The 22446-nt window shown below is 36.5% G+C and overlaps 1 protein-coding gene across 1 annotated transcript in view; it reads right to left on the bottom strand.

Moving 5' to 3' along the window:
* The window catches only part of LOC108273946 (E3 ubiquitin-protein ligase rnf213-alpha), a 41191-nt gene extending 20580 nt beyond the window's left edge, over positions 1–20611 (bottom strand). The window contains exons 1-26 of the mRNA XM_017483655.3: positions 20177–20611; positions 17585–17715; positions 16061–16900; positions 15726–15970; positions 15421–15582; positions 14894–15090; positions 13086–13372; positions 12708–12952; positions 10558–10770; positions 9962–10154; positions 9535–9590; positions 9093–9255; positions 6596–6745; positions 6413–6511; positions 6170–6292; positions 5887–6076; positions 5626–5799; positions 5335–5487; positions 3811–4460; positions 3514–3673; positions 2838–3055; positions 2281–2418; positions 1948–2109; positions 590–1832; positions 280–464; positions 39–194 (exon numbers count right to left, since the gene is read on the bottom strand). Coding sequence (XP_017339144.2) covers positions 39–194; positions 280–464; positions 590–1832; positions 1948–2109; positions 2281–2418; positions 2838–3055; positions 3514–3673; positions 3811–4460; positions 5335–5487; positions 5626–5799; positions 5887–6076; positions 6170–6292; positions 6413–6511; positions 6596–6745; positions 9093–9255; positions 9535–9590; positions 9962–10154; positions 10558–10770; positions 12708–12952; positions 13086–13372; positions 14894–15090; positions 15421–15582; positions 15726–15970; positions 16061–16900; positions 17585–17715; positions 20177–20273 — 6630 coding nt within the window. The 5' untranslated portion in view covers positions 20274–20611. The remainder of the gene's footprint in view (positions 1–38; positions 195–279; positions 465–589; positions 1833–1947; positions 2110–2280; positions 2419–2837; positions 3056–3513; positions 3674–3810; positions 4461–5334; positions 5488–5625; positions 5800–5886; positions 6077–6169; positions 6293–6412; positions 6512–6595; positions 6746–9092; positions 9256–9534; positions 9591–9961; positions 10155–10557; positions 10771–12707; positions 12953–13085; positions 13373–14893; positions 15091–15420; positions 15583–15725; positions 15971–16060; positions 16901–17584; positions 17716–20176) is intronic.
* Between the last annotated feature and the right edge of the window lie 1835 nt (positions 20612–22446).

The following is a 22446-nucleotide window of genomic DNA, read 5'->3' as shown; positions in this document are numbered from 1 at the left end:
TAAAATATTAAAAATTACTGAGTAAAAAAAAAACTTACCATTCTTGCAACAGATCTTGAAAATTCAGTGGTGTGTTGTAACATCTCAATGACATACAAGTGCTGGCTGCTACGTTTCCACATACGTCCTTCAGTGTCCATTAGATAACCAAGAACTAACAGTTTAAATAAAAACTCATGCAGTCCTTTTTGCACCTAAAAGTTCACAGCAATTAATACAAATGTACAGTGAAATATATTGCAACAGAACTTGCTGAGTTTCATCAAACTAAATTCTTACCACTGTTGCAACATCGAAATGAAAGATCACAAGCCCATTCTGGTTTGGTGTTTCAAGCAATGAAGGAAGGATAGCACTTTCATCGATTATAGACTCAGTTAAGCGAATGCACTTCAGATACGAAGTTCCAGGTCTTTCAGATGCCTTGAGCTTTTCATAAAGCCTCTGAACATACAAGGATTTTCCTGAAATAATCAGAAACATTTTTGGATATATTTAATTTTATTACATTAAATGAAACATTAAATGAACATTAAATTAAACTAATGATGAAAGAAAAAAAATTCCAAAAGAGTTTTCCATTACTTACCAACTCCTGCTCGTTTTGATGACACAATTCCAACAGATTGCCTGTCTTTGAATACAGTAGCAGCACTAGCCTGTTCTGCTGGCACTGTATAGTGTCTACAGAGATACATTTGGAGTCTCTGTAAGGATTCTCTTGGAATTATGTGCAGCTTGAACAAACTAAATGCAGAGGGGATGTAAGCATGTTCTTGTTCCAAGCTGCAAATAATCACAAGTTTGTAATCCTTTCTTGATCCAGAATGAAGTTTGTGAAACAACTGTTCCACAGCATAACTGACTTCATAACTCAAGAGATCAGCATATAGCAGGGTGTAGATCTTCTCGCCGATATTTGCGGTGGTGAGGCAACGTCTTAGAAAAAGTTCCACATGTTCATATGGAGTGGTTGAACTGCACAGTAGGACTTCATCATATGAAGGCAGTGGTGCATATTCGCTGGCAGAGTAAACACTGAGACAAGTCGGCAGGATTTCTTCTTTGGGGCAAACTATGAGATTGGGACGACCCTGCATCAGTCCCTTTGGCAACTCTCGTCTGATTTCATTTGGTTCTTCATCTGGATGTAAAGGCTTGAACTCTTCTTGGTCATCGTCCTCATAATCCCACTTCAAGTTATTGTTCAGCCTCTCAAGAAGTTTCCCTAAACCTGAGATATCCAGTGTATCTGGTAGAAAAGTCTTCATGTCTGTTATATACTTATCCCAAATGAAATCTAATGTACCTAAACCAAAATCTTTGTCTGAGGCATCTTGTACACTTATACTTAAGCCTTCCTCAGATATCAAAGCATCTGAATCTTGAAACACAAGGTTCCATGTTTTCCACACATTAGATGTAGAAGACTTGGGGTTGATAAATGAGAGCATCATCAATGCACACTCATCTAAGTCTTCATTTAAATGTTTCAAAGAGAGCTGTTCGCAAAGATAGACAATTTGCTCAGCAGTGTAATAATTAAGGTAGTAGTTCTTAGATCTCTGTTTTTCCATAAAGGTCCTCCAGTCACTTAGGTACCTTTCCATTTTCTGGCAAAGTTTTGGTAGTTGTTCAACGGCATTACCATCTATTGCTATTTCTTCAAGAATGCTACTCATATTAAAGTCTAGAATGATTCTGTCGTTGGTGAGATGATCAGAATTTACGGTGCAACAGTTGATTTTCGCTTCCCACTGCCTGAATAAAGGGTTTCCAGCAGAAAGAAGATCAAGAAATATCCCAGCTAGTCTCTGAACATGGTCAAACACCTTAGGGGAAAAAAGAACAAGTTTTATGGCACCAGAGTCAGCCAACAAGAAGCTCCTAAGTCTGTCAAAAAAGCAAACTTCTTCTACCTCAGATTTTTTTTTTTTTTTTTTTTACCTCTGTGAAATGTTCAACCTCATTGTTTTGCTCCGCCTTCCCAGACATAAGCATGAGTTTGTTCTGGAGATCTCTAACATCTTCTAAAGAATAACAGCGAATCTCCTGTTCTTCTCCATGTCCCTCTGGGACATAAAGTTTGAGAGTGGTGTCCATGTTGATCTGTTGCAGAAAGAGTCAATTTTAAAAATGTATCTCCTAATGTAAATTAAATATTTATAATATTCTAAGTGAACAATGCATTTTATCAACACTTTCCTAAAAGAATAAAATGCAGCCTAATTAAAAACAATAAAAATAAAATCGTATTCACAAAGTAACATAAATATACACCTTTTTTTGGTTTGGGGCAGTGATGGAATACACTCCTCTTTCGTTTATGGCTTTGGCAAAAGAGAGGGAGGACAATTCCACCGAGCCATGACTCTCTTTCACTGACTTTAGCCAATCCAAGTGACGAGCAGTGTCTTTCTATTTACAGACAGTAGACAAAATACATACATTTCTATGAATCCAAACATTGTATATGATATCAGCAATACTATCAATTCTAGCCACAGTGACTGTTTCATAAGCAAACAAACTTGTGACTTTGCCGCCTTTTAATCGTATTTACTAACTTTATCATGACTGTTAAATAATTATTATGTTTTTAATTTAAAAATACTTTCAATTCATATTGTGATGTACCAGTTTTCACATATATTCAGTAGCATGTAAATAACATTTATTAGCTCAAAACGTCAGATAAAACTTATAAATGCAAGGAAGGTCTTGATATATTATATACATAGCTAGGCCACATATTTCCAATGATCTGTAAAAGTAACCTGTAAAAATTGATAACTTTCTTTACAACAATTGTTTACAAACTACCATATTGTGCATACCAGCTTTTTTGTGATGTCGCGGTCACTTTCCAGGGCTTTCCACAGTTTTTGCAGGGCTCTCTTAAAAGCATCAAAATCAGAATCAGTACTTAGTCCATAAAGCATGGAAGAGTATCCTTGCACGACATCGTGGAAACAAGCCACTCGATCGACATCCATAGCATTCTCTCCAGCAGAGATTGTTGCAAGATCAACAAAGACTTTAAGCTGACTGATATCTGTGAATATCAAAGAGTTATAAAACATTAGTACTGATCTAAAATTATTTGATAACTGAGTGATCTAATATTATGTGAAATTATTTTAACAGAACCATTAGCAGTATGGAAGTAAATAGAAATCCCAGCTCGGATATCTGAGTTCAGATGAAGAAGGTGCACTTGCTGAACAGAAACCTTGACATGTTAAAGTAGATTTTTACTTTAACATCTCAAGGTTTCTGTTCAGCAAGTTTAAGGCTTAGGTTTAAGGCTTAGACAGTAAAAATGAAAGCTAAATTCATATGCTTTTAGTCATAAACTCCTATATCATAAACCAGGGTACAGACAACATATTCCATTTTGAGAACATAAATATAACTAAAACGACACAGTCTGTCATTACTCTCTGTTACAGTACAGTCTGTTAATATTAACCATACTAAATTTATAGGTTAAACCCCAGATTAAGAACTTACCTGGCAAGGCCTCTTTGACCCACTCAGCAAATTTTATTCTAAGGCTGAGTTCCTTAAGACACAGTCTGCGATCCTCTGTTATGTCTGCCAGTACATCTTTGGCACTTATTAAGTTGTCATCAATTTGATCTAAGCTTTCCTCCTTGAAGTCAGCCTTACTCTGAAAAACAGTCAATATTTTAATAATTATATCTTTAACTGTAAACTTATTAAGAGTATTTACATACTGTCCAGCATAAATGTTCTCAAATGATCATTGTATTTTACATTAATAACACATTTGCTTTGATAACTCACAACGTCAAGCAGTCTATTTAGTATGTCGAAGTTTCCCTTAAGGCATAGGTCTTTCTTGACATCCATGATTACTTGAGCTGATTCTACTGCTAAGTGTAGGCCATGGTATTGTTGGATTTGATGGATTCTATCCTTAATCCACCGCCTATTATCTTTAGGATTTATTTTGCACATGATTTCCAGATCTTTTCTAAGATCATCATATTTGCCCTTATAGACCTCAAAGACACTGTCGACGGTCTGGAAAGTTATAGAACCATCCTTCAAACTGGTGTAGATACTTTTATATTGAGTGTCGCAAGGCTTGAATATTTTTGCATAGATGAACTCTAGTGTGCATGGCTCCATATCTCTTATTGGCTCTGTTTCATCATCATCATCATCATCATCATCTTCATCATCTTCATCATCTTGCTCAGTGTATGAGAGTGTTTTGGCTTTGTTCTCCCAGCACATAGAAAAGATGTAGCTGTCTTTCAAAGCATGCAGTCGCTTTGCCATTGTTCTAGTGAGATTGCACAGGTTGAAATATGTGACCAGTCCTGTCACTTCTGAAGAACTCCCATCAAGCTGATGAACTTCCATGAATTCGTCCAGGCACATCTGCTCCACATTATCTGTGTGTTTCTTTTCAAGGTCCGCAGTATCAACTGTGAAGTATTGAAGAATTTGGTTAAAGATTCCCCCAGAAAAAAATCACTTGCCTTCAAGCTACTACAATAATTTAATATTATTATTATTATTATTTTAAGCAGCGTGTGTAATTAAATCAAGCAGGCATGCAGGACAGGGAAGTTGTACGTAACACAAAGTAATGTTTCAAATATGAATCAAATGAATTACACATTTTGTATACCACAGTCCTGTTGAATGCTGAATTCTGATTGGTCAGATGGTATTGATTAATTTTCTATAACAGCAGGACTGGACAATAGTTTATATTAACGTTTTCATTCTAATTCATTATTGTTTCTATAATAACTTACAGAAGTATATATAGAATAGCTGAATAGTACTTATTCAAGGACTTGTATATATTCTGTAAAGGTGATTTGGGACAATGTCCATTGTTAAAAGCGCTATAAAAATAAAACTGAATTGAATTGAATTGTACGGACCCTTGAATATTTGACTGTGACTCACTTGATGATTTCAATTTTGTTGAAATAAAAGCTTACATTTGTACCCAAACCTCAGCCTTCCTCTTTACAGTTGTTTCGATCAGTCTGTATTCAGAATTTAGTGAGCATCTTATGTTAGTGCAACATCTTATGTTGCACTATTTGGGTGTCTGTGCACTTTAATATTAATCCATGGTAGTGTAGAGTAAATGATTTGGGCTGGTTAAAGGAAGTGGGTTTAACTTGTGTTTGAAGTCTCATATTTCTCTTCCAATTTGTGTGTATACCTGATTAACAATTTGTCCCCTGTCCTCTGCATAATGTGCTGCTCTGTTCTGCTTGATTATTATTGCGATTTTTATGCTCTGGAATTACATCGAATATAAATAAACAAATACAATACCTTTGACATGATTTTGGAGTGTGTTGCACACATGTAGTAAGCATGCAATGAACTCTTTTTCATTGTAGATGTTCTCGACTTCTTCTTTCCTTCTTCTCAGCAGAGTTTTCACAGCTCTACTGTCTTTGCACCGACCATCATCACACAAAGAATCTGCAAGGAAGTGTAAATCCAGATTTCAATTCAATAAAGACATTAACTAAGATCTTGGAAGTTACATAGACAAGTGGGGTAAAATACATATACTGTATGAAGCTAAATAATTATTGTCTGGCAGGTTTGAGTGATTACCAATCTGTAGAAGCTCAGTGAATGCATCCTCCTGTTTCAGGATCTGATTCAGGATCTTTATTGTAATGTCTCCTTGGATAAATTTTTGTGCAACACAGCTGAATGCAGAGCCTGCCATGGCCATTAACTCCCTGGCTTTGTCTGAGAGTTGATCAGTGAGTTTCCCATTTGCACCTGAAGAAAATCTCAATTTAAAATGCTGTACAATACGCTGACAAATAAACTAGCAAAGTAGCAGCAAGTATCATTGTAAATTCACACCTTGTAGTTGAAAGATTTTGCTTGCTGTAGGCCATGTTAACAGATGTTGTACTACCAGCTCCTCTCCATCTTGATACTTTCCATCTTCAGTCTTTGGCCAAGCTTTGAGTACAATTGCAGATACCAAATTTCCAAATTTACTTAAGTCATGGCGGCTGAGTTTTTCAAACAAAATCCTCTCTGATCCACTCTGATTTACGGAAACAAGAATGACATTAAGCTCATATATTTGTATAGAGGAATGTTTTTCCTTAACTTTTAAAGGAATGGATATGATCAATACCTGACACACAGTGGTGACAGCCTCTAATGCACAGTTTTCAAAAGAGGAAGATAATGAAGGGAACTTGGAGTTCACATTAGCTACTTCATTGCAGTAGATTTCAATCTGATGAATTGGGTGTTCCTAATGACAATAAAATAGCATGATGTGTGTAAACTTGTGGCATAGTGGATTCAGACTTTCTGCACATATCTGGCAAGTATTCAATTAAAACACCACAAAAACACTATATCATTTTCTTACCTGTTTCAGCTTTCCTTCAAACTGCGTTAAGAATGTTTTTCTCCATGCTGAGCAAAACTCCTTGTTAGCAAAACTCAGAGAAACCAGCTTACTCCACACCTAATTATCAATAAATCACAAGATGAAAACTATATACTTGATTTGTCAGCATTTAAAAATTTGTGTGAAACGAATAATTCCTACCTCAACTTCACGAACATTAGTGAATTTTGTGTAGCTGAATGAGCTGTCCAGTAAACGATTGGAGAAGGTGTTTCGGAGCCATTCTCTTACAGTTCTTTCTGCCTGCTCGAACATCTCTTTGCACTTCCCTCTCTGAGCCTCAGTTGATTTCTTTAAAACAACACCTTGTAATGGATTAAAGAGATAGCAGCCTGGCACTAAAGAGATTGGAATATAATGATTCCCCCACCGACACCACACCACCCTATGTAAAATATTAATAATAATAATAATAAAAAGGGGGGGGCTATAAGCTGTGAGATGGTCAGGGTGCCAAGTGGGTTTCACATGTACAACCTAACAACCGTTAGTTAACACCACCATTTTTTAAATGCTTTTTGTTGTGTTATATGTATTTCATATGTAGAACATTATATATGTATCGGGTGAGTGCCTGAAGCAGCCTCTGAAGTAGCCTCTGACATTAACATTTTAATAAGGACCATAAATTTCACTTCTACTTTGGTAGTTGATGAGGCTATTGAGCCGAGGGAACACACCAGTCTTTGAGCATGTCTTTATTTTGTTTTGTACAGTTTTCAGTCCCTTCTGTAAATAGTGAAAAGGAGGAACTTGGTTTCAAGAGTCTCACTGAGTCATGCATCAACTATACGCTTGGATTCAATAGCTTAAGTGGGCGTTTTGAACGACTGGAAGGAGCCACACTTACAAGTAGTGTATTTGCACAAGTGGCACAAATATGTATAAAGGCACAAGTGTAAACACTCAATGAAGAATTTCATTCTTTGTCTGCCTAGCAAAAACACTTTCTTGTGAATTTTCAGTGGACATACTGTGTACTTTGCTTGTATCTTTCTCATTTGTAAGTCGCTTTGGATAAAAGCGTCTGCTAAGTGAATAAATGTAAAATGTAATGTAAATGTACTAGGTTTGCGCTATATTGATTTTTCACGATTGCGATTTCCTATTTTGAAATATTGTGATAAATGTTTTAAAACTACATGACCAGTAGCAAAAAAAGACCGGAAAATGAGTGATTTCTGGTTAAAGGAAAGAAGGGGAATGCATAATAATATTACTAGCTGTGCAGTCAGGACCTGTGGCGATTTCCAAAAGTCAACTGAATGGTGTATTTAATCATTTATTTATATTTTTCCTCTCTCTTGGCTTGTCTGAGCCACAGCAGATCACCTGTCTGCATATTTTGATTGTGGCAGAAGTTGGAAGCCCTTCCTGACACAGCCCTCCCCATTTTCCGGGCTTGGGACCAGCACTAGCACCAGACTGTACTAGCTTATGCAACTCTCCAGTGGCTGGGGTTGGTTCCCTGAACGGAAATCAAACCTGGGTTGCAGCGCACTTCATTGCTGGCCTACATAATCTTTTGTGATCACAATCTTGATCTTTTTTCTCTCTTTTTCCTCTTTGATTCTTTGGGTGCCATCCAATAAATATACTAACCTAATGTTAAATATATACTTGTCTAATGTTACTCAAGTCGAATGTACACTGTCATATCACAGCCAGTTCTCCACCATGCTGCCAGAGAGCAACCTCCTCTGAGTCTTTCCATTAACTGTTTGCATTGTATCTAACCCAGAAACAATTCCAAGTTTTTTTTGCTCCAGACTGCTTGTGTATTAATGTGTCTAATTTCTTGATCTCTCACTTTTTGGATAATCCTTGACTAGTTTGGATTTTGTTGTTCTGTGCCTTACCTACGTATGGCCTGGAACTGTTTTTTTGTGTGTGTCTATTAATAAAATCCTGCACCGATATCCTCACTTTTTCCTGGGGTCTCTTTCGATACACAATGATGGATTTTATTTTGCATAAATTAACTTAAAACATTCTACAATTAACACTGCAGAAAGATAAGGAGCCCACGTGAGCATCTCCATGCAAAATGATTAATTCCACTCAGTTTTACTTCCAAAGACAAAAACAAAACAAAAATTTGCAGGCTAGCAGATCAAAAAAGGAGAATCTCTCTGCACTTCACACACACTTCACAATCTTCAACCCCTATCCTATACTACAATACCCATAATGCAGTGCACCTAGACAGTAACCTTTTTTGTCTAACACTAGTGTACTTCAAAGTTTTGCAAAGCTCAGACACAAAATGTGTAATGTTGGTATGTCCAGTAATGTAATATAATATAAATGGCAATAAACATCACTGGATATCATGCCAATGTAAGGTCATGTAGGGACGATAATATTGTTACATTGCACAAGCATATTGTGTACCCTATTACATATAAACACAAATGTAATCTCAAAAAGTACCAAACTGTCACATGAGCTAACACATCAGTTACCACAATATGAATGTGTACACACTACACTTGGGGCTGTGGAGTGATAAGAATACAACAGCTTAAAGAATGTAGTTAACTTGAGACAAGGTACTATCACATACATAGCGTAAGGAAATATTTTTTGCAATTTTTTTGAAAACATACTTTTATATTTTAGGAAACAACATGATTACCTTTTCACTGAGACATTCTTTCAAATCCATGATCCGACTGAAAAATTTCAAGCATTCCAGAGGAACTTCAGAATTATACGCGTCCTTGAAATTCCAACACATTTTAGCCAGAAGACTGAAACACTTTGTCAAGCAAAGTTCGGAATAGTCATTATCTTTAAACCTGATAAACAGAAATTAGATTACTCATTGTGTAATTTTTATTTCCTGTAAGTAACATATGGGGATATATAAGGGCACACAATAACAGTGTAAAAGCATAAGGGGAGCAGGCCTTTGGAGTATTCAAGTAATCCATCACTCAGTTTAATTGCATGTGGAAATAGTTTTACTTGTTTACATGTTAGTGCAGACGTTTTATAAAAGAATTTCAAGGTCTATGTATTTTTTAAAATAGTTTATGTAGCTCATTGTTTTTAGCTTTTAAATAACTACAATATACCTGAATTGTTGGTATTTAATTCTATCAGGGAGATCTGAAAACAACAGCTTCAGGTCCTGTAAAATACATGTAAACATCAAATAAAGTTGTTTTTTCATTGATTTTTCATATATTTTATGCAAGTGTAATTGAGTAAATAGTAAAAAATAAATCCCCATAACTCCATAAAATATAGTGTTAATTAATATAAGCACATTAATCAGTATTAGTACAGTCGTTAAAATTGTCCAAAATATTTGTCTGGAATATTATATTTTCTATATTTATATATATATATATATATATATATATATATATATATATATATATATATGTCATTGTTTCAAGTATATTCCACATATTAACATTCCCATTGTTTTAGTAGTCTCAGTATTTATACAATGTAAGATAAACTGAGCAAATAGAGTAAGTCTGAAGTTCAGTTTACCACTCTGCCATGTTGCAACTCCTTGCTGTCAGGTCTGTAGTTTAGCATGATAAGGACATCTAGGATATCCACAGAAGTCAAGGATATATATTCCAGCAAATTATTCAAACCCAGCAAACACATCCAGGAACGGGAAAGTAACCGATCTATGTCAAGCAAATGTTTATGGTCCTCCATGACCTTCATAAGCGCCCTGTAAATGAAGGGGGTAACAGAGACTTTATAGAGCTGCTTTGTAAGAAATAATAGGAAGGGACCATATCAAATATTATTTATTCATTTATTAAAAACAACACATTTTTAAAACAACATCAACAACAACATATTAACAACATTTATTTGATTAGTTACATTTAATCTCGTGGAATGCACCACAAAATGCATTTTAAGAATTAATGTCTTCACAAAGCACTTGAAATAATACTTCAAGTGCTATTAGCACATGAAATATTTTTTCAAGAAACGATTATATTAGCGATAAACAGTGGTTATACAAGGAAATAGCTCATTCTTGCTATTCTGACATAAATATATGATTAAACAGCATTTCAAAACAGTTTTATGAAGATATGATATGACAAATAAAACATAATTACCTTGTGTATTGCGAGTCTGTAACGTGAGTAAGAGGAATTTTCAGCCCTTTAAGTCCTGCCCAAATGTCAAACTCTTGTCCTGTAGAGTGTGTGTTTGGCTCAAATGGTTTGCTGTCTCTCTCCAAAAAATGCAGCAACGGAAGAACAAGTATCCAGTTGGTAGTTTTTCTGGTAAGTGCAATCTGACAAAACTTTCGAATTGCATCTGCAACACTGTTAAATAAAAAAAATTGTAAACATAACTATGTATGTCTGTTAAACAATTCAAAGAAAAACAAATATACCTAATGCATGTAAGGTGAATATGGCAACATGCACATTGTATATTATTAACACATTTGAAATATCGACTACAGTACGCATAAAAAGTGTACACACCCCTGTTACAATTCTATTTTTTGTGATGTAAAACTAAATCCTGTCAGATCTTTTCCCGCCTGTAATATGATATAGCAAAGAAGAAAGTGAAATACAAATAGAAACGTTGTCCGGGGAAGGGGGGTGGTGGTGGTGTTAAAGGTACCTCTGGGAGGACTTGAAGGTGGCGGACTGTGCACAAATGATCCTCTAGCAATTTTATATTTCTGTAGCATTTTTGCAAGGATGAGTGGAATAATATTGTCAAATATATATGTGATAAGTAGGTAGACTCTTACCAAACAAGATTAAAAGGTGCTTTAACAAAGTACTAGTAAATTGGTGTGCACAATTGTACACAAAATAACCAGGTTATTGCAATTTTTAAAATCTTTTTTTTATATCCACTGTATATACACTCACCAGCCAATTTAAATGCCTGTTTACCTGCTCATTCAGTTAACCATATGACCACAGCACAATGAATAAAATCATGTGGATACAGCTCAAGAGCTTCAATTAATGTTCACATCCAACATTAGAATGCAGAAACCTTCGCAGTGACTTTGATATGGTTGTTGGTGCCAGACAGGCTGGTATTTCATGAACTACTGATCCTCTGGGATTTTCATACGAAACAGTCTCTACAGTTTACAAACTATAATGAAAAACAAAGAAAACAAAACATCCAGTAAGTGGATTACCCAGATGAGGACGGGTTCCCTCCTGAGTCTGGTTTCTCTCAAGGTTTCTTCCTCTTAACATCTTAGGGAGTTTTTCCTTGCCACCGTCGCCACCGGCTTGCTCAATTGGGATAAATTCGCACTTTTAATATCTGTATACCGTGTTTATATATTTCTGTAAAGCTGCTTTGAGACAATGTCTATTGTAAAAATCGCTATACAAATAAAATTGAATTGAATTGAATTGAATTGAATTGAATTGAATTGAATTGAACTGAAGTGGCAGTTGTATGAGCAGAGAAGCGGTCTGAGAGGTCAGAGGAGAATGGCTAGACTGGTTCCAGTTGACAGGAAAGCTACAATAACTCAAATATCCACATCAAACCTTGAGACAGATGTTCTAAAACAGCAGAAGACCATATCAAGTTCACCTCCTGTAAGCCAAGAACACAGCACACTGAAACTAGACAGGTGAAGATTGAAAAAAGACCAAGTAATGTCTTTTCAATCTTCAACTGTCCAATTTTGATGAGCCTTTACCTAGTGTATCTTAACATTCTTGCTCTTGGTTCATATGAGTGGAAACTGATGTGGTTTTCTCCTATTTAAACCTGACTGCCTCAGGTTTTGACTTGCTGTGCATTCTGAAATATTTTATCTGCTCATCATGGTTATAAAGAGTGGTTATTTAAGTTACTGTCGCCTCCCTGTATGCTGGGACCTGTCTGATCATTCTCCTCTGAACTCTCTCATCAAGAACACATTTTGGCTTGTAGAATTGTCACTCACTGAATGTGTTTTTTTCTCGCACCTTTCTGAAAGATACAAATCAGCCCATCCAACACCAACCTACATGTTACAGTCAAAGTCACTGCAATCTCATTTTTCTGCATTCTGATGTTTGATGTAAACATTAACTGACGCTCTTGACCCGTATCTGTTTGATTCTATGTATTGATGCCACATGATTGGTTGATTAAATAATTGCATGACTGAGGAAGGGTACAGATGTTCTTATTAAAATAGTCAGTGTGTGTATATAGCATATTAACTATTACTAATATAAAGCACATTAACTAGACTAACTACCCATTGAGACCAAAGTCATACCATTCTTCTTGAAGAGGCTGTAAAAACGCATCCCAGTAGGAACTGAATTCTTTCTTTGACAGTGTGGGAAGACAAAGTAGCCAGCCAATTTCATAAGCTGATTTCTGATCTATGGGTAGATTATATTTTAGATAAACCAGCAGAAAGATGGCCACTGCCCTTTGCTGATCTTGAATTGATAAATTTCTGTTTGCTTGAACAGAAGCAATCTTGGTCAGCATGAAATGTGTGAGAAGTTCTTTCACCTAAAAAAAGGACAATTGATGGAGATTATTATAAACAATGAATTTAGTTTTAAAATGCACAAATAAAAGTATTATAATGATTTAAGATTTGATTTGGCATATATGGTATAAATATTTCCTTAGTATATCATACCTGACTTTCACCATACTCCAAAGAGTGCCATGGATTTGCCTGTTCTTCATATACATGGGGATGTGAATAAGTTTTGAAGAACTGTTGGAGCTGGACAAAGAAGTTTCTCACATTTAGCTTACTCCATTCACCAAGGATATCACTGATTGTTTCCAACATGATCTGTCCTGCTATAGATCTTCCTCTCAATAAATCAGGCTTCATGCTCACCAACCAGTTTATTATCCTTTCAACCCTACCATGTGAAGGCTTTGCACATATTATATCATCATACTGGTGCCATTCCCCTGCAACACAAAAAATACATGAATAAACATAATATGTCACCTTTATATAAAGTCTCCTCCAAAAGTAATGGAATGGCAAGGCCAATTCTTTTGTTTTTGTTATACACTGAAGACAAGTGGATTTAAATCGAACAAGACACACCTAACACTCACTCTAACAGAGCATACCTGGGCAACAAGAAACACCTGCTACTCACATGTTCCAATATTTCTGATCACAAATAATATGTGGGGGTCATTCCATCTCAGGTGGCCCAATACAGGTTGCTTGACCCTGTTTTATTTTTTCTGATTTAATGTTTTGGCGTTGCAAAACCACACAGCAAATGTTGGTTACACAGCTTTTTATGGAAACCTCAATATCTTAGTTCAGGATGTCCTCGCTCCTTGGAACAAAAACTGACCTTAGAGCACATTACAAGGTACCTGATTAGAACTTAAGTCCAAATGTTATGCTCAAGATTGCTCACAGTTCCACTTAGGGTCAATTTATAAGGGGAACAGTCTAGATTGAGTCTCAGTCTAGATTTTATTTTAGGGGTACCTAGGTAAGTGTAGTTGGCATGCAGAACATTTTGGGTTTGAGACTTCGCTTTTTTTATGGGGGAGAGAACGTGCAATTTAAAAAAATGATTCTAGAAAGTGATCTCTCACAGGGTTCTTCAAATCTGTAGAGTTTAGCTCCATCCTCCAAACTTACCTGCCTATAATTTTCTAGTAGTCCTTGGTTAGCTTGTTCAGGTGTGTTTGATTAGGGCTAGAGCTAAACTCTGCAGAAGAGTGTCGACGGCTGATTTGAAGACCCCTGATCTACTATTTTGGTACAAAATAGTACTCTTCCTGGAGATCTACCTGCTGAAGACTTTAACTTTAACCGTAATTGTGCCCATCTGACCATCTACTCATTGCCTTAAGAAGTTCTTGATCAATCCAAACAGGTGTGTTAGATTTGGTTGGAGATGTAACCTGCAGAAAGGTAGATCTCAAGGAAGAGGGTTGGTTACCACTGCCATAAACAACTGTATAACTTTGTTATACAGTTTGTTGTGTGCCATAACACAAAGATGGCCATCATAGTTAAACCAAGTAAAATAATAATAATAAAAAAACTGGTGGTTTTGCAATGCCAATACATAAACATAATCAAAAAAAAAATTAAACGGTCAAGCAACCATTTACAATTACTTTACAAATAATAATAATAATAACGTTTACAAATACCTTTACAATTATTGTAACACTTGAGATGGACTGACCCATGGGTTCAAACAAAAATTGGCATTTTCTAAGTTGTTTAACACATGTAGATGTATATCAGGGCGTAAAAAAGCTGAAATTCCGATCTATCGCCAGTACATTCGCCAGTATATTCTTGCTAATTAAGAAAAATGAGTACATATTGAAAACCGATGTGCTTTTTGTTGTCACCTGAGGTTATTTGTTTGTTTATAGTTGTTACATAACATCAGATTTAACATTTCTGCCAGTGTTGTAGGTGATTCCTACATAAAAAAAAATTACCTTGTTGTGTAAGTAAGTTTTCTCTGATTATCAGACAGCGATTAACAATGCCCCTTGCATTGTCTTTGTAGATATGTTCATATTCATGTGATTTGTCTTGCTTGTGAACAACATATTTATAAGGAATATACTTCTTAACATTCTTTCTACTGGTTTCAAGTTTTCCTTGCACAAGAAAACCGTCATGTCCTAGGTTTCTGTAGGAAAACAGAAACAGGAACTTAGTGAGAAAAATCACAGAATTACCTAGATGTTGACATTACAATCATTTCTTTATTTTACTGGACAACCATTGTCTGCTCCAGTCTGCTCCAGACAGAAGTGTAAACGTAGATTAATTCTGAGTGGGCTGTAGTAACATTAATCAGTTGGAGAACACTGTATCAATTAATAATAATAATAATAATAATAATAATAATAGCAATAACAACAACAAAAATAATTGTTATTGTTGTTGTTGTTTTGTTGTTGTTATTAATATTTATCAGATAAATAAAAATAAATAAATGCTGCTTTGAATGGCTTACCTTGTGACTTCCATTTCCAAAATATCCTGATTCCAATTCCCTGCTAAACCAACTGATCTTATAGTAACAGTGTCTTTTGATGGGTCTATGTTAAAGTCTTTGGATAAGATGGCATGAAAGAAAATGGTGATGTCTTTGGGATCCTGTTGTTGGTTTGATGTGCTAATAGATTTAGATTAAGATATAAACTTAGAAAATCATACAAATAGGAGTCATTAAAGAAGGAACAGAGTAATTTAAAAAGAAAAACTTTTCCTTAATGGTTAAAAAGGCAGTGAAATCTCTTGAGATTAAGCTAAACATACTAGTTCTGGTTGTCCTTTTTCTTCTTTGATGACACTTCTTGAAAACCCACTTCATGGTTTTGGTTTGAAGGGACACTTTCCACCTGAGGTAAAGGCTTCTCAGTGTTAAAGCCTTGTTTAGGGGTGTCTATGTTCCTTTTCTTCTGAAGGGCATTTGTTTCTTTGTTTTGTGCTGTGTCATCTTCATGTTTAGTTTGCTGTTTGTTGCCAACATTGTCTGCTTTGGGTTTTGCAGCAATTCCTTCCTAGAGTCAGATAAATGTTCATGCAACAAAAAATAGACATAAGCAAGTGACAAATTATAAGTTGTTTTTATTTTTAAGAGTAACTCATACCTCATTATTATGTGGCCCAAATAATTTCCTGTTCAAGGGCTTTTGTTGTTTTTCACCCTGTCCAGTGGTACATTGCAATGTGTGCGTTTCCTCTTTTGTGACTTCAGTAGTATGGCTGTTTGAAGGCTGCAGAGGAACTGAAGATTGCTGATTCAAGTTTTCAGTCTGTGCTTTCGCAATGTCCCCATGAGAACTTGTATCTGGTTCTTTAGTGGTCCAATCACCTAAAGGAGGCAATATGCCAGCTGTGGAAGACTGTGTTGGACTGATCAACACCACTTTTGTTGCTTCATTTGCATTAGGTGGTAACTTGTGTTCATTTTGGTCCTTTATCTGTGATTGAGTTGTAGAGTCTGACAGGGCACACTGTACAGAAAAATCATTTGTTGAAGACTCTGTCTTGAGATTGTTCGCAGGATCAGGCTCAGAAGAGATACTGTTCACTTCCATCTCAATATGTTCTTCAGTGAGTTGACACTTGCCAGAGTCCGGCCCCACATTACTCTGGCTGGTTGCTTCAGATGAAGAGGACCTTATTCCAGGTGGTGCTGGAAATGACTGGCTAGAGCACTGGCTTGGAAGATCTGAAGAGGATGTTTGATGAGACTGGGAAGACATTCTATCCCTGACATGGGGTGATGTCTGTGTGTTTTGGGAAGCTGTATCAACAGACAGCCTAACTTTAACTTCAGTTGCTTTTTCAGAAGACAAACTGGCGCCATCTTGTGGTACATCTTCTTTGATAGTAGAGATTTCATTGTGCGTTCTCTCAGAGGTATAATCATCTTTATCTTGATTTGTGTCAGTCTGTGATGAACTGAGACCTGGATTTGAAATTTCCTGAGGAGAACAGAGAGCAACATGGCCCATGACACTTTTAAAAATTTTCCCAACAATGAAATTCTAGGACAGCAGCCATTTAAAAACATTTATTTATTTATTTATTTATTTATTTATTTATTTATTTATTTATTTATTTAACATTTTTAGTATGGTGTGACCAACTCAAGCTCAAGCAGTACCACTTGCGTTCAGCTTTTCACCTCTTCCAAAAACATTTTTGAATGTTAATAATAACTATCAGTATGTTATTGACCAGGGAGGACAATGGTTTCTACGCAATCTATTTTTTAGGAAGAAATAACCATAAACCCAAAACCATAATACCCAAAATCAATGCAAAACTCCATACTGAAGATTTATAGATTAATAAATGTGGCTTAGTCATAGATATGGAGATATGGACAATTGGCTAATGGATTATTTTAACCCCACTATGCTAATAAGTGTCTAAGTATTTCTAATTCTATAATAATTTAGTTCTGCCAGTCACTGGCATCTGACTGCACTATATTACAAGATGAAGTGATGCACAATGGCGGAATTTAATATTAAAATGACACATTGGACAAGGGGCGAGGTAAAAGAGCAGAGGAAAGTCTACATGAACTTGAGCATTACTATACTGTTAGGTTAGAACACAAATGCTGTATAACCTACAACCTACAGTATATTTCTGTTTACCTTTTCTCTCACTCTAGCTCCTGGAAACTCAATGCAATGCCCTGAGGATGAATTGGTATCAATGTCTGGATCTGCCTGGTTTCGTTTTGCCTCTTTTCCTTGATGGGCCTGTTGTTCTGGGGACTTTCCACCTGTCAAGAAAACAGTTCATAAATGTAGGCTTACTCTACAGCAGAGCTTCTGAACCTTATGTAAGTAAAGCCCCCCCCAAGCCTCCCTTATCATGTGGCATGCCCCCCATCCCCCCATATTGGAGGAGACCAGGTATAATGATTATTTATATAAAATCTATCTTTATATAACCTAATCTAGAATCTGTTTTTGATAGATAGATAGATAGATAGATAGATAGATAGATAGATAGATAGATAGATAGATAGATGTTATTATTTTGTGTTTTTGTACTTTTTTGATTTTTTAAACTAACTTTTATGATTTTTATGAATCTATATAACATTGATGTTGATGTTGGGTGTTCGATATTCTTCAGATATTCGCAAATTAAGGGACCTTCTCAAAAGTTACATACGACATTGGTATACACATTTCTAACTTCAATAGCATTTGAAGGCAATGACTTACAGTCACAAAACCAACTGTGAAGTGTTCATCTGGGTGTCAGCTACAAAGCACACCTTTTAGATTTTTGATATTGTATATAAAATAAACAATTAAGTCATATGTAAATTTGACATGAATTTCACTACCAATTGGGCTCATACACAAAATATACCATAATTTAAAGCTCAATAGCATTTGAAGGGAACGACTTACAGTCACAAAACCAACTGCATAGTATTCATGAAGGTGTCAGATATGATGCACACCTTTTAGATTTTTTTAAATATTTAACCTTACAATGCATGAACCAAAAAACCTACACGGATGCATAAAGGGGGTAAAAATGACCCGTATTGGAATTAATAATTTTCTTCACCCAAAAAAAGTCCTATTAATGAAATAATTAAAAGTACTGACAATACACAAATGTTTTAATATTTCAAAGATGTTTATTTTATGTCTGTTAGCAGGCCACCAGATAACTGCCTTGTTGAAAACTGTATACGGAACTGTGTGTGTAGAGGTAGAGAGAGAGAGAGAGAGAGAGAGAGAGAGAGAGAGAGAGAGAGAGAGAGAGAGAGAGAGAGAGAGAGAGAGAGAGAGAGAGAGAGAGAGAGAGAGAGAAACTAATTGATTACTGAGCAATTTGATAAGATTATTATTATCTTTTATCAGATTGTATGTCACAACTGCAGATGGTTCCATGTGACATGCCTTTCCATATCAGAGAAGCAGTTCAACAGGGCTCAAAAAGTTGACTGGAAATGCTGGTAAATAATGTTGAATTCCTTCGGCTCCCATCCACAATCTGTCTAAACATGTACATAAATAAATTAAACTGTACACAGTTCCTTATGTAGGCTACAGTACAGGCTACAAAAAATTAGTTACCAAAAATGTCAGTTTGTGTAGGTTTTTTGGTTCATGCATTGTAGGGTTAAATATCAAAAATCTAAAAGGTGTGTGTTATAGCCGACACCTACATGAACACTATACAGTTGGTTATATGACTGTAAATCATTCTCTTCAAATGCTATTGAAGTTAGAAACGTGTGTAACAATGTCGTATGTAACTTTAGAGACGGTCCCTTAATTTCCGCATATCTGCAAATATCGACCGTCCAACATCATCCATCCATCCATCTTCAACCGCTTACTCCTTTTCAGGGTCGCGGGGGAACCTGGAGCCTATCCCAGGGAGCATCGGGCACAAGGCAGGGTACACCCTGGACAGGGTGCCAGTCCATCACAGGGCACACAATCACACACACAATCACACACCCATTCATACACTACGGACACTTTAGACACGCCAATCAGCCTACCACGCATGTCTTTGGACTGGGGGAGGAAACCGGAGTACCCGGAGGAAACCCCCGCAGCACGGGGAGAATATGCATGTCCAACATCAAGCCAACTTTATTCCAGTCCTGACAGCTAGGTAAAGTCAGGCTAAGCTCCGCCTCTTCCCAACAATGAGAAAATACAGAGAGAGAGGGAACGCGGGGTTTTTTCCATTTATACACATTCTATTTGAAAAGCAATATAATACACCGAGTCCCCAAATGATGCCCTGTTGGTGTTGTTTTTGTTTTTGTTTTTCCTTGAAAACAATTTTCGCCCCCCTTCCCATCTCTCCGCGCCCCGTGTTGAGAACCACTGACATACAGAATATTACTTATCAACACTCTGGTTTTAATACAGTCTTCTGTGTATTTTTTTTAAAGCACAAACATATGAATATTCACCATCCGTGTAATAAAGTTCAAAGTATTTATAGTCATGTATCACATTGTAATATTGTATTTATCATAAGGAAGGCGTGAAGGCGTTGGCCTATATATCTGATAAACGTAAAAAAATAAATAAATAAATAAATAAATAAATAAATAAAATTAAATAAAAAAGAAACATACAAAACATTTATTTGAGAAAAAAACGAAAAAAAAAAATCTTATACGACTTCATGAAGATAGTGCACTGGTTACTTTGATGTAAAATCCCAGAAGCAGTGGAGCTGAAATCCCTCACCTGTAGTGCTACTTGGCTGCGTGCTCAATCTGTATCCGCACTCGGGGCAAAAGCGGAAAGACTCCTTCAGAGCGAACCCACATTCCGGGCACTGCATCTCCAAAACCAAATAAATCAAAATTGTTGCCCCGAAAAGCGACTATACGATTAAAATAAATCAATAAAAAATAAAATCCACGCGCACTGAATGAACTGCCATAGCTGCGCGAAAGGTTTCGTTGTCCTGTTGTATTATCCTGTCATGGCTTTCAGTCTCAAATACCAAGAACTGGTTTTTACAAGTCTTCAAATCTGATGAAGCGCACGACAGCGTCCGTGTCCTGTGATCCACAGGAACAGAAAGCTCTGACGCCAAAGCTGGGCAAAAGTACAACAACCAAACAACTAGCCTAGCGTTCTAAATAGTATACCAATCTAGCACAGTGGTGAAATCAAGTATATACCAGACACACTATTCAGTAGGGTAGTATGCTAGTATAGGACGTAGTCTAAGTTTCGATTTCCACATATACGACTGTTTGTTTCGTTTTCTGGCTCTTGGGTGTAGGCTTGCTGTGAGAGGAATAGGGCTTTTAAGGACGTCAGCCTAATTGACAACCTATATGCGCACTTACTTTAATTAAGATGTTTCATAAGATAAAGGCTCCATCCATTACAGCGATCAGCTATAACATTAAAAGCACTGGGAGGTGAAGTGAATAACATTGATCTCGATACAGTGTCAAGGGGTGGGATATATTAGGCAGAAAGTAAACAGGGAGTTCTCAAAGTTAATGTGTTGGAAGCAGGGAAAATGGACAAGCGTAAGGATCTGAGTGAGGGCCACAATGAAAACAGCAAGTTCCAGGTATGCAGTGGTTAGTATGGATGATAAATGGTCCAAGGTGGGTGCATAGGCCCGTATGGTCCGATCCGACAGAAGAGCTATCGTAGCACCAAGAGCTGAAAAAGTTAATGCTGGCTATGATAAAAGGTGTCAGAACACAGCACAACTTGCTGCGTATGGGGCTGCGTAACCACAGACCAGTCAGAGTGCCCATACTGACCCCTGTCCAGTGCCGAAAGCACCTATAGTGGGCACATGAGCATCAGAACTGGACCATGGAGCAATGGAAGGAGATAGTTTGGTCTGATGAATCACATTTTATTTTACATCATGTGTATGGCCGGGTGCGTGTGTGTCGCTTACCTACACAATATTAGTCAGGTGGTTTTAATGTTATGGCTGATCAATGTATACCCCTTCCCTTTTCTACTCTTTTCTTTTGTTTGGTAATTTATGAAAATCTTGAAAATGATTAAATGATTTACAGACATCTTTACATGCATTGAACTAACTTGATGCTTATGTTTTTGTTACAGTGGTCCGTTTTATTTGTCTATGCATCATAAATAAATTATATATACTATACACTGACAAAAAAAGTATGTGGACATTGACTATCATGCCCGTATGGGGTTCATCACCAAACTACTGCCACAAAGTTGGAAGCAAACAATTGTATAGAATGTCTTTGTATGCTGTAGTAATAAGATTTCACTTAACTGGAACTAAAGGGCCCAAACCTGTTTCATCATGACAATGCCCCTGCACACAAACTGGCTCCATAAAGGCATGGTTTGCCAAGGTTGATGTGGAAGAAATAGAGCGGATTGCACAGAGCCCTGACCTCAACCCCACTGAGCACCTTTGAGATGAACTGGAACACCGACTCTACGCCAGGCCTCCTCGTGTGACATCACTGAATGACCTCATAATGCTCTTGTGGCTGAATGGACACAAATCCCTACAGCCACGCTCCAAAATCTAGTGAAATCTATCTAGAATCTAGTGATTTCCCAGAACAGTTGAAGCTGTTATAACAGCAAATGAACTCTGTACTCCAGGACTGTTGTATCATGGCTGACACCAACTACCTAACTAACTGAAACATGTGAAGAACAGGGTTTCGTGGATTTTTTATGATTGTTGCAGCCAAAAATGCTTGATTTTGCTGGGGCTTTTTAAAAAATTTGCGATGCAACTTGCAGAGTTTTTTTGTACTTTTCTGCAGAAAAATACTTGAATTGGCGCAATTGCACAAGATTGTTTTGCGGTGATGTTTGTTGGTAAACAAGTCATCTTAGCTGTACTCATGTTCGACACACGTGAATTGAAGAAGGCTTTGGCTGAATGCGCCTTGTGATGATGTGACATGATGACGTCATGACATCACATGACTCAGGAATCAGAATTTGGGGAATCAGAATATTGTCTTAGGGTGTTTCTC

Source organism: Ictalurus punctatus, chromosome 13 (assembly GCF_001660625.3).
Source record: "Ictalurus punctatus breed USDA103 chromosome 13, Coco_2.0, whole genome shotgun sequence".
In the NCBI taxonomy this organism is placed as follows: domain Eukaryota; kingdom Metazoa; phylum Chordata; class Actinopteri; order Siluriformes; family Ictaluridae; genus Ictalurus; species Ictalurus punctatus.
The sequence above is the reverse complement of the archived record's forward strand: the minus strand, read 5'-3'. Positions and strand labels throughout refer to the sequence as shown.